At 43.0% G+C, this 12,473-nt stretch overlaps 2 protein-coding genes across 2 annotated transcripts; both read left to right on the top strand.

The window, feature by feature from the left end:
• The first annotated feature begins 723 nt into the window (after window positions 1-723).
• On the top strand, window positions 724-1,935 carry LOC113747013 (deoxyribonuclease-1-like). The gene is made up of 4 exons (XM_027284858.1): window positions 724-859; window positions 982-1,136; window positions 1,215-1,308; window positions 1,744-1,935. Exons 1-4 carry the CDS (start codon window positions 749-751, stop codon window positions 1,792-1,794), a joined length of 411 nt encoding a protein of 136 aa, XP_027140659.1. The 5' UTR covers window positions 724-748; the 3' UTR covers window positions 1,795-1,935.
• A 6,501-nt stretch (window positions 1,936-8,436) lies between these two features.
• Window positions 8,437-12,241, top strand: LOC113747031 (deoxyribonuclease-1). Its single transcript, XM_074527729.1, is given in 15 exon segments — window positions 8,437-8,472; window positions 8,768-8,906; window positions 9,240-9,255; window positions 9,258-9,324; window positions 9,572-9,658; window positions 10,848-10,900; window positions 10,903-10,953; window positions 11,001-11,011; window positions 11,237-11,273; window positions 11,276-11,342; window positions 11,440-11,481; window positions 11,483-11,548; window positions 11,550-11,612; window positions 11,687-11,777; window positions 12,191-12,241. Coding segments are annotated over 14 exon segments (840 nt in total). The 5' UTR covers window positions 8,437-8,472; window position 8,768.
• The last annotated feature ends 232 nt before the right edge of the window (window positions 12,242-12,473 follow it).

Genomic DNA, 12,473 nt, shown 5'->3' with positions numbered 1-12,473 from the left:
TCAGGAGTAGACGCCTCTTGTCCCCTAGTGGCACTGTTACACTGTTAGTCTAGATCTAGACCATCACATAACAAAACCTGTGGTGAAGCTTATGTTTGTGTTGATTTGTTGATTTGTCTGTACCGACATCCATTGCAGTCTGTCCGTCCTGGGAGAGACGTGTGGCTCTCCTGAGGTTTCTTCCACCTTTTTCCCTGTTAAAGGTTTTTTTGGGCAAGTTTTCCTGTCTAAGGACAGAGGTGTCACTCCCTGTACAGATTGTAAAGCCCTCTGAGGCAAATTCTACTTGTGACTTTGGGCTATACAAATAAAATTGATTGATTTGATTGAATTGATTTATCTGTTGTCTCCAGGGAGCAGGCGGTGTCCTGGTTAAAGCTACACCTACGATGACGGCTGCGAGCCCTGTGGCACGACACCTTCAACAGAGAGCCCTTGTCGTCATGTTCACCTCCAAAAGTACTTACAGCCCTGGAGAAAAAGGTACTGTCTTTTTTTACCATCAGACACCAGTGATGTAGATTTTCTCATTTATTTGATGGTCAGCTGAGGCCTAAGTCACTCTAAGGTTATCAGATCTGCTGGTCACCAACACCCCTTTAAAAACAAAGTCATACTATAGAGGATTCATATCAGCCAAATAGGGTTGTTAACTTTAGTTTAAAGGGCAGTAAGCTCATGATTTATGTCTGCCCTATCCAAAACTCTCACCTTGCCTCTCCTCCTTCCTCCTTCCTGGTTTCTAGCTATGAGGAACTTTGTTCTGATCCCTCAGCACACCTCTCCAGACTACGCTGTGCAGGAAGTAGATGCCCTCTATGATGTGGTGACTGATGTCCGCAAACGCTGGAACACCAACGTGAATACTCCACAAACACACTCCCACACACAATCGATTATTTTAGTGGAGAGAAAAGGTGAAGTGCAAAGGATCATTCATGAATGTGGTATAATATGAGATGTAATGAGATCTGCCTGCAGGAAATCGTGCTGCTGGGCGACTTCAACTCAGGCTGCAGTTATGTGACGGGCTCCGAATGGCAGCAGATCCGCCTCTTCACCGACAAGAGTTTCCACTGGCTGATCCCAGACGAGGTCGACACTACAGTGTCACACACCAACTGCCCCTACGACAGGTACACACACTCACGCTTGCTAACACACACTCACAGACGCACAGACTTTTAATCCCACCCCTCTTCCTGCGTTTGCAGGATCGTGGTCACCGATGACATGTTGAAGGGAGTGGTGCGAGGCAGCGCTCACGTCTACGACTACATGGTGGACTTGAATCTCAGCCTCAGTCTGGTAAAAACAACTTCAGCTTCTTTTCTGTCCATTTTCTCCCCTTTCCTGTTGTTGTTGTTGTTGTTGTATGCTCGGAACGGGAGGGTGAGGCGAGTGGTATTCAGTTGGCTGCAGTCTATGACTTCACCACTAGATGCCACTAAATCTCACTGCATAAACTGAAGATCTTGTTTTTGCTTGAACTACTCCCGTAGATTATGTTTTCACCTTGCTGCAGTGATGTAGGAGTGTATAGTAAGGGTGTGGTTGGTGCACTGTGACATCACTGCTGGGTGTGGTTAAAGGTGCAACAGGTTTTGAAACAGGTAGCCTGGCTCCAAACAGCACCTCTGAAGCACACTCATTAACATGTTATATCTAGTGTGTGCAAAGGTGATGCTATTGTATATTGTACACCATGACACAGCAAAATTGTTTTCTCTCTCTCTCTTTCAGGCATTGGCTGTCAGTGACCATTTCCCTGTGGAGGTGGAGCTGATTTCCTGAGGGTCCTTCTGCCTGAGTCATGGCTTCCACAACACTTCAACAGGCCTCCACGTTGAATCGTAATTAGGATTACTCAGCAGAGGAACGCTCGTCAACCACGCAGCCATGAAAAGAGTGAAATAAATAAAGCTTCCAAATGATTGTCAGTGTTTCTTGAAGCAGACATGTCAAAGCTTCTTGTAAAGATTTACAGTGATCACTTTTTGGTTTTGAAACCACTTCCTACTGAAGAACCGCTGTTGTCTTATTTTCACTGTCTGAAGCAATGCAAACAAAAGTCTATTCACTTTTATTGTATTCGGTCTTATGGTGGGAATTAAAAATCTAATCAGCATATCATGACACTAGTAAGACTAGTAGTATGCCTGACAAAACCTTTAACTTTTTAAAGAGTACCTGAGTCAGAAACGTGAGACCTCATTTCTCAGAGACGTCTAAAAGTATTTTAAAAAATGAAAGACACAACAAATGAGAGTAATTTGATTTGAGCTTACTTAATCGCCCTTTACAGATCGTGTAAAGTCAAAATAAATGTGTTTTGAGTTTGTCAGACTAAAAAAGAAAGTGTTATTAACCACCCAGCCAATTTTGAATGATGAAATTAGGTGTCAAAATCAGGTAAAAATGGGCAGTACTCTTAGCTCCAGGACTGTGGGGGTGTGTCCGCTGAACTACTCTGGACAAGTTGAATGAATCTCTGTCTCTCTGTGTCTTTCTCTCTCTGCCCAGACGTACATAAGTCAGGTGTCTCCGGTGTCTATGTGCGCCGTTACCGATACACGTAAACTCAGATCTGACTACATATATTCCCTGGTCATAGCCACAAGCTGTTGTTGCATATAAGAGATGTCCCGTGTCCCGTTACCGGTGTGTTTTCCTTTGGATTCTGCTCAGGAAACGAGAGCAGTCTAACGTTACATGCACTGACATTAGATAACACACATGAACATGATGAGAAACCCTAATGTGATTATGTTACATTGTTATGCCGAAAGAAACCAGCCATGCAAAAAAGGAGGAGAGTCATACTGGCTGGATTTAGGTCGGGTAGATCCAGGAACAGAAATGGAGCGAACTAGGATTCAGGAATTAGAGGAAGAGATAGACAGAAATTATAATTCCTGTTTGGGGGGAGGATCAGGTGAGACAGATGTGCATGAGTTAGGCAACAGACTAGTATTTGAGAAACAGGCAGGCCCGTCAAGGGAGAGACAGGAAGTAGAACAGAGGGAAGTACTGGGAGGGAAGCTAACCTTTGCAGCTAAGGCTAAGGAAAGGGATGCAGTGAGGCCAAACATAGGGAAAGGCAATTATGACTTTAGACTTAGACCTGCTATAAAACCACCAGAAAGATACACGGACCCAGGCCAATATCCAATTTTGATTAAGGGGAAGCAGAGCTGATATATTCCACAGCAAACTCTTGACTTTGCGGGGCTGACCTCTAGACTTCCTGATATGCAGGAGGGAGCCAGTAAGTGGATTACAGTTTTTGAAGAAGAGACTATGGGCAAAATACTCGCCATCAGGGACATTAAAGCAGTGTGGGCATGCACAATGGGAATACCTGCTATAGAAAATATATTTACTCTGATGGAACAGAGTTTAAACCATATAGAACTGCCCTCTGGGCATCTTTGCGAAAGGAGTATCCCGTTCAGGTTGACCCTAAAGCACTAAAGGGTGAACCACTGACAGATACTGAGAACCCAGCTGCTTACATTAGCCGTTAGTTGAAACGATGGAAACAAGAGACTGAAAAAGATCCAGAGAGCAGTCCACTGTTAAGTACAATCTTCAGGAACTCCATTATAGAGGCCATGCCCGGCCCTGTGAAAAGTAGACTTGAAGATGTGGTGGGGTTGGCATCAAAAACTCACAGAAAATTTTGATACCATGTGACACATGCAATAGACAGACACAGGAAAGAGGAGCAGAAGTTGCATGAACAAGAGAGAGCGGTTCAAAGGAAAGTCTCACACCTTCAACTAACTGAACTGACCAATAAGAGCAGGAAAAAGGTTCAGGCTCCCGTATTGAATGATGATGAAGAAGCACAGAGTAGAGCAATTGTTGCTCCTGCAGTCGCTGTGCCTTCTGCTCTTTCAATCCACCACCAATCTCCTGCCCCACCTCCACAAGCTCCTCCTGTTGTTTATGTTTACACACAGCAACAAAGAGGAAGAGGAAAGAAAGCAACGGCCCAGAAGGGCAATCAGGTTGGACAACATAACCGATGTTGGGGATGTAACCAACCTGGACATAACCGTCGAGACTGTCCTAAAAATCCATGGCCAGCTAAACAGGAAAAAGGACAGGGTGAGGTCTGAGGGTCAGCCCACTCAAAGCGGGAACACCAGTCCGGCCAATCCCTGGCGTGGGCCTAAACATGGGTACTAGGGGTGCCCAGAGAATCCTATTGGGGAGGGCCAATTAGCCGTAATAACAACAGCAGCTAATGTCGAGCCAATGTTAGAGGTGCAAGTAGAAGGCAGATCAACACCTATGATGGTTGACACTGGAGCAACATATACATGTGTAAGTCCATATTATGCCTCACACCTCCCCAAGTCAGACAAATTTGTCAAGACAGTAGGATTCTCGGGACAACCACAGATGATTCCAGTACCAGCTCCAGTTCAACTATCAATTGGTAATGACAAAACCATTCTGCCAATCCTAGTATCTGAACACACACCTGTAAATTTACTAGGGAGAGAGGCATTGTGTCAACTAAAAAATATATATTATATTTGAAACTCAAAGTCCCTGTAATACGCCGATATTTCCAATATTGAAAGCAGATAAATCAAATCATCGATTGGTACATGATCTCCGAGCAGTGAATGAGGTGATTCAGGATTGGCCAGCAGACGTTCCAAACCCTCACACACTTCTTACAAATATCTCACCAGAAGCAAAGTTCTTCACAGTAGTGGATTTGTGTTCTGCTTTCTTCAGCGTTCCATTGGCTGAAGAATCAAAGAAATCGTTTGCATTCACATACAGGTAAACAATACACATATAACAGAGTCCCACAAGGACTAAAAAATGGCCTGAGTTTGTTTAATCAAGCATTTAAAAGGGACCTTGAAGGTCTCATGTTAAACAGCACACTGATTCAATATGTTGATGATTTGTTGATTTGCTCACCAACACTGGATGAATGCCATCGAGACTCAGTTAAATTGCTCCAAAAATTGGCAGAGGGAGGACATAAGGCCTCCAAGAAAAAACTTCAATATTGCCAACCCCAGGTTGAGTATTTGGGGAGGGTGATATCTCATGGGGCCATAGCCATATCACCTACGCAATTGGAAGGTGTAAGCAAAGCACCCAAACCACAAACTGTGGGTTAAATGATGACATTTCTAGGGATGATAGGGTTTAGCTCTGATTGGGTGGAGGACATTAAAATGGACAACTGAGGCTGTGATAGCCTTTGAAACCATTAAAGAAGACATGCAAAATGTTCCAGCTTTAGCGGTACCTGACTATGGTAAACTGTTCTATTTGTATGTGTTCAATCGTTACAATTAATATGCATCAGCAGTGTTAATGCAGGAAACTTGTAGTGGTTGAAGAAAACAGCCTATCACTTATTACAGCTCAAAACTAGATAACGTGGCCCAAGGTTGGCCACCGTGCTATCAAGGACTAGCCGCCATCCATTATGCGTATGAGAAAGCATCCACTATTACGATGGGTTATCCAGTTACAATATATACAGATCATAAGATCGCTGAGCTACTTGATCGAGGCAAATTTGTGATGACCCAAGTGCAGTGTTTACAGTATGTGTCACTGTTAACTTATCCTGTAACGATGTAACGATAAAGAAATGTTCAACTATAAACCCTGCAGACTCAATTCCATTTGGGTTTGAAAGTGAGTCACATGACTGTGTTGCACAAGCGGTAAAATACACAAAACTGTCCACCCCTCTTGTGAATACAGATGTGTCTTACTTTGTAGATGGTTCCTGTTTCCGGGATTATCTAGGAAATCACGCAGGATTTGCTGCTATAAGACAAGACGAAAATGAGTATAAAACAGCAAAAGCTGAAAGTTGCAGCCAGCCGTGCTCAGCTCAGTTAGCAGAATTAAAAGCGTTGACAGAGGTCTGTAAAATGGCAGAAAATAAGGTTGCAAATGTGTACATGGACTCAGCATATGCTCATGGAGTCTGCCACATATATGGTGCAATTTGGAGACAGTGAGGTTTCAAAAAAGCAGATGGTACTTCGATTCAACACCAGAAGCAGATCGTGGAACTAATCTCAGCTATGATGTTGCCAACAAAACTCGCAATAATAAAATGCCAAGCACACAAAAAGGGTAATGAAGACATCATAAGAGGTAACAATGCAGCAGATGAGGCAGCAAAACTAGTGGCAAAAAGTGAAGTTCCCATTATGACACCGTTGGTATCGTTAGAACCAATTGTAACTTCAGAAGATATTATTCTAATGCAACAAAATGCAGGACTGAGTGAACACAGCGTCTGGCAGCAAAGGATAAAAGAGGTTTGTGGAGATCTAATGAGGGTTTGTTGGTGGCACCGGTAGCGTTGTTGACTATGTTGATTTCTGAGGCGCACAGTGTTGATCACTGTGCGAGGGGGAAGTAATTAGGAAGATAAGACAGCAAGGATATTGGTCACCATATTTGCAATCAATGGTTGATGAAGTGTTGGAACAGTGTGAAATTTGTACTCAGAGTAATGTAAAAAAGGCAATAAAGACACCAGCAGGTCACATTCCAGTGCCAGAAGGTCCATTTAAACATTTAGTAATGGATTATGTGGATATGATAAAATCAGTTCAAGGGAAAAGGTATATGTTGGTAATTACTGACAGGTTCAGTTGATGGGTTGAAGCTACACCCTCAAAAGATCAAGGGTCTGAAACAGTCATAAAATTCTTAACAAGAGAAGTAATTCCACGATTAGGCGTACCATCAGAAATAAGCGCTGATAATGGATCAGCATTTATCCAAAAAGTAGGGAAAGGAATTCTACAGCAGTTAAGAATAAAACAGAGATTAGAGTGTGTTTATCATCTTTAGTCTCAAGGCCTGGTTGAGAGAGTAAATGGAACCCTTAAAGCTAAGCTTAACAAAATCTGTGCTAGCACAAAGCTAAACTGGGTGGATGCTTTACCACTCACACTAATGAGCTATCGCATGCAAGCAAACAGAGTGACACATCTAACCCCACATGAAATGCTTACGGGTCGACCCATGCCTACACCACATTTAAGGGGTCCCCATAAGGGACCTCTGCTTGAGCAACTGCAAATGGAGATAAAAGAGTATATGAAACAATTAACTGCCATACATAGATCTATATATTTGCAGGAAAAAGGCCGAATCCCAGAGTCCAGTCTGGTAACAGAGAGCCACGTGGTCCCGGGAGACAAAGTCTATATTAAGGTCTTCAGAAGGAAGTGGCACAAGCCGAGACGAGAAGGTCCCTATAAGGTGGTGCGGGCAACGCCAACAGCCATTCAGGTCGAAGGAAGTACCACATGGTACCACCTAAATCACTGCACCAGAGCTACGAGAGCTAAATAGGAAGAGGAAAAGCCTGTTCAAAACAACAGTGAATCAGAGAGCAGAGATGAACATGAAACTGGTGATTCACCTGCTGATGCTGATGGTGGCAAACTGCTTGATGGAGATGCCACCCAACGATCAAGCCAAGGAGAAACTGCTTTAGACGGTGGCCAAGAGACATGAATCAGATGAATGTCAATGATGGCAACCATGAAGGTGGCAGAGGCTCAACTGGCAGAGGCTGACCACTCTGACTTGTTCCCCAATCCTGAATACCTCGAGAACTCGGACAGTAAATTGATGGACTTTGGACTTGGATTTTGAACTGGAGAGAACAATGTGGTGCCATCTGTAGGACCAAATGGACTTTTATTAATGGATTTATTAATGGACAATTAAGTGACTGTGAGTGACTGTGCTGTCTCAAGGTGATCATTGTCACACCTTTCCAATTTCACTGAGCTCTGTTGAATTAATTTTTTAATCTCGAGATGAGTTTTTTGCATTTGAACACAGCAAACATGATTCATTGATTACACACACACACACACACACGCACACACACACACCCACACACACACACACACGTCTTGATTTTGTTAATTATTACATGATTGATGAATTTTGATTTTGCTTTATTATTACTACTATTTGATATCCCCAGAGGAGGGATATGTGGTGTTCTGTGTGACACATATGGACTTTTGAATGGAACATGATAAATGCACACACATAGACATACAAAATGCACAAACACACAGATTACACAGCTAGGACAGTATTGAATGTTTCTGTGCCACCAGCTACATTCAGCCAGTCTGTTTTCATGTCGGCCTTGACCAAGATTAAGGAGTCGAGCACACACACACACACCATGCAGGCTCATGGGAAACGCATAGATAATATTATGTTCATGTGACACTCAGAACACGGACATATGATTATAAGAAAGTACAGGACAGTTGGGTCCAGTTCTGGTGATTTGACTATGTAACAGTGATATGAGAGTGACGTAAAAATGGGAATAAAAGGTTGTGAAAAAGAAAAGTCTTTCGGATTCGCAAGCAGCTGTCCTCGTGTTGTTATTTCATTACGTTTTGGAAAGTTTCTCCACAACAGCAGGTAGATATGAACCTTGGACTCTTCTTTGAGGCAGAAACACCAGATCCAAGCTGACACTGTGACACATGATCATTTTGACTTGCTTTCCTGTTTTTTCTTACAATAACATGGATGTATTGTTCAGTAACAATACTACAGACCTGTGTGTTGTTTAGAATTACAATTCTCCAGAGTGTGTAACACTATACATGTTAATGTGGGACTGGGTCTGCTTTATTTTGTATTCCATGTTTCCTTAAAAGTCAATCACAGTACTTTATGTTCCATGAGACAGGGTATGTTTTTTTGTTCACAGGATGCGTTCGTTGTGTGCTTTGGGTCTCTTTTTGGCTCTGCTGCATCTTTCCAGCTCTCTGCGGCTGGCAGCCTTCAACATCAAGTCATTCGGAGACAAGAAATCCTCCAACGTGACTCTGATGGACATCATTAGCACGGTCTGAAACCGCTTTTCTTCTTTTTTTAGAGAGTACATGATCACAAAAACCCACATGTGAGAAAAAAACACAAGGTTTGGCTTTGTTGGTAGCACATTAGAAATATAAGAATGGAATTTAGTTGAATACTGGTACACTTGGAGATTAAAGGAGCACTTCAGCTATTTTCATTTTGTTTATTTTACATCCATAACGTTGGGGGACTCACAAAAGATTAAAAACTTTTTAAAAAGAGTAGTAGGCTAGATATTTAGAATTTTGTACTTAGTACTGTATAGAAAAAAACACACGCTTTCACAGATGTGTTTTAGTGTTTGTGTTCGTTTTTTTCAGATTGTCCACCGCTATGACACATTCTGATCCAGGAGGTCAGAGACAGCGACTGTCGGCACCAAAAGACTCATGGAGCAGTCAACAAGTTAGACACTGACGACACACCTCACACAGACACACACTCTATTATTACACAGAACACGGTGAACAAAACGTGGTGTGTAGCTGCAGTGAGGTGGAAGCTCATGAAGTCACTTTATGATATGATAACAGAATGATGCTCTTCTTGTATCTGTGTGTGTGGTGTGTGTTGGTGTGGTGTGTGGTGTGTGTGTGTGTGTGTGTGTGTGTGTTGTGTGTGTGTGTGTGTGTGTGTGTGTGTGTGTTTACAGAGGTTCTCCTCAGCCCGAGTACAGTCACATCGTCAGCGAGCCTCTGGGCCGCAGCTCCTATAAAGAGAGATACCTCTTCCTCTACAGGTACACACAGACTGTGCACATGATTGTTAATCTGTACCAATGGGTACTGTATATTATAATCTATGCTAACATGTTTTGTATTTATCCTAAACTGAAAAGTAACCAGTGACTAGCGACAGAAGTACGAATACCTCATAATTGTACTGAAGTGAGTACTGAGTACAGTACTTAGTTCTTTTCCTCACTGGTTTTTAGAAAAGATAACAGCATACTGGAGTTTGAGATAAATATGTCAGCATTTTGTGTGTTTTATGCTGCCGCTTTTTAAAAATTGGAATGTAGGAAGAAAGCTGACAGGACTATGCGGATGCACAGGGCCTCTAGCCAACAGGGGCCCCCCAGCTGAAAGTAAAAGTACCTGTCTTCACCTGTACCTGTACCTGTTTGTAACGTTACGTGTCGGCAGACGTCACTCAGCCCAGGCCCAAAGATGATTTGACTTGATTACCCCACAAACAGCCACAGCTTAGTTTTAAAAAGATTATATATTTAAGCATATAAACACAATAAATGGGGGGTTTACCTGGCTACAAATAAAGACAGGTACTTTCTCCCAAAATATATCAATAATATAAAATAAAATAGATTTATTTTTTGAGCAGCAAAGTCAGGTCTGCTTTATCTTTCTTTGAGGAGGATAATGAAACACGAGGCTGTGATCAACAGATCAAGAACACAAGTAGTGTGATCATGTGTACAGTTACATATGGTTCCTACAACATAAACTATATTCTTATTGTTGGTTTGTTTTCCATGTTTGCTGGTTTCATGTATTTTTATTCAAGGTAGCTTTTGCTGATGTCTGTTGATCTTGTGCAGTGGCCTGAAACCACAATCAGGGTGTTACAGTGTTACATGTTACTACATGTTACTAGTGTTTAGAAACGGCCCTGCTGTCTCCCACTGAACTTAACCCACTATCCTCTTTTTACTGGTATTAAATAAGATTTGATTCAGGTGATGCCTCATCAATTCCTCATTAAGTACGATGAGGTGTTCCTGTGGTTAGCTGACATTAGAATAGAATGACAGTCATACATGTAGAGAGGCAGATTTTTTATCTTATCCCAGAGCTGTACATCATTAACATATGCAGGAGTAGACGCCTCCTGTCCCCTAGTGGACACTGTTACACGTTAGTCTAGACCATCACATTAAAACATGTGGTGAGCAGTATCTGTTGTCCCAGGGAGCAGGCGGTGTCCGTGGTTAAAAGCTACACCTACGATGACTGCTGTGGGCCTGTGGCACAGACACCTTCAACAGAGAGCCCTTCGCGCATGTCACCTCCAAAAGTACTTACAAGCCATGGAAAAAAGGTACTTGTCTTATTTACCATCAGACACCAGTGATGTAGATTTTCTCATTTATTTGATGGTCAGCTGAGGCCTAAGTCACTCAAGGTTACAGATCTGCTGTCACCAACACCCCTTTAAAAAACAAAGTCATACTATAGAGATTCATATCAGCCAAATAGGGTTGTTAACTTTTTAAAGGGCAGTAAGCTCATGATTTATTCGTGCCCTATCCAAAATCTCACCTTGCCTCTCCTCCTCCTCCTTCCTGGTTTCTAGCTAGAGAGAACTTGTTCTGATCCCTCAGCACACCTCTCCAGACACGCTGTGCAGGAAGTAGATGCCCTCTATGATGTGGTGACTGATGTCCGCAAACGCTGGAACACAACGTGAATACTCCACAAAACACACCCCACACACAATCATTATTTAGTGAGAGAAAAGGTGAAGTGCAAAGGATCATTCATGAATGTGGTATAATATGAGATGTAATGAGATCTGCCTGCAGGAAATCGTGCTGCTGGGCGACTCAACCAGGCTGCAGTTATGTGACGGGCTCCGAATGGCAGCAGATCCGCCTCTTCACCGACAAGAGTTCCACTGGCGATCCCAGACGAGGCCGACACTACAGTGTCACACACCAACTGCCCCTACGAACGGTAACACACTCACGCTTGCTAACACACACTCACAGACGCACAGACTTTTAACCCACCCTTTCCTGCGTTTGCAGGATCGTGGTCACCGATGACATGTTGAAGGGAGTGGTGCGAGGCAGCGCTCACGTCACGACAATGGTGGACTTGAATCTCAGCCTCAGTCTGGTAAAAACAACTTCAGCTTCTTTTCTGTGATTTCTCCCTTTTCCTGTTGTTGTTGTATGCTCGGAACGGGAGGGTGAGGCGAGGTATTCAGTTGGCTGCAGTCTATGACTTCACCACTAGATGCCACTAAACTCACTGCATAAACTGAAGATCTTGTTTTTGCTTGAACTACTCCGTAGATTATGTTTTCACCTTGCTGCAGTGATGTAGGAGTGTATAGTAAGGGGTGGTGGTGCACTGTGACATCACTGCTGGTGTGGTTAAAGGTGCAACAGTTTTGAAACAGGTAGCCTGGCTCCAAACAGCACCTCTGAAGCACACTCATTAACAGTTATATCTAGTGTGTGCAAAGGGGATGCTAGTTATTTGTACACCATGACACAGCAAAATTGTTTCTTCTCTCTCTCTTTCAGGCATTGGCTGTCAGTGACCATTTCCCTGTGGAGGTGGAGCTGATTTCCTGAGGGTCTCTGCCTGAGTCATGCTTCCACAACACTTCAACAGGCCTCCACGTGAATCGAATGAGATTACCAGCAGAGAACGCTCGTCAACCACGCAGCCATGAAAAGAGTGAAATAAATAAAGCTTCCAAATGATTGTCAGTGTTTCTTGAAGCAGACGTGTCAAAGCTTCTTGTAAAGATTTACAGTGATCACTTTTTGGTTTTGAAACCACTTCCTACTGAAGAACCGCTGT

The sequence above is a fragment of the Larimichthys crocea genome, chromosome XII, assembly GCF_000972845.2.
Source record: "Larimichthys crocea isolate SSNF chromosome XII, L_crocea_2.0, whole genome shotgun sequence".
NCBI lineage: Eukaryota > Metazoa > Chordata > Actinopteri > Sciaenidae > Larimichthys > Larimichthys crocea.
Note: the sequence above shows the minus strand (reverse complement) of the source record. Positions and strands in the feature narration are given on the sequence as shown.

What these genes read in the sequence shown, in the direction of transcription:
- LOC113747013 (XM_027284858.1), top strand. Translation starts at nt 749, where the DNA reads ATGAGGAACTTTGTTCTGATCCCTCAGCACACCTCTCCAGACTACGCT. An exon ending in GCAAACGCTGGAACACCAAC is followed by an intron (nt 860 to 981) that starts GTGAATACTCCA and finishes ATCTGCCTGCAG; the next exon opens with GAAATCGTGCTGCTGGGCGA. An exon ending in TGAATCTCAGCCTCAGTCTG is followed by an intron (nt 1,309 to 1,743) that starts GTAAAAACAACT and finishes TCTCTCTTTCAG; the next exon opens with GCATTGGCTGTCAGTGACCA.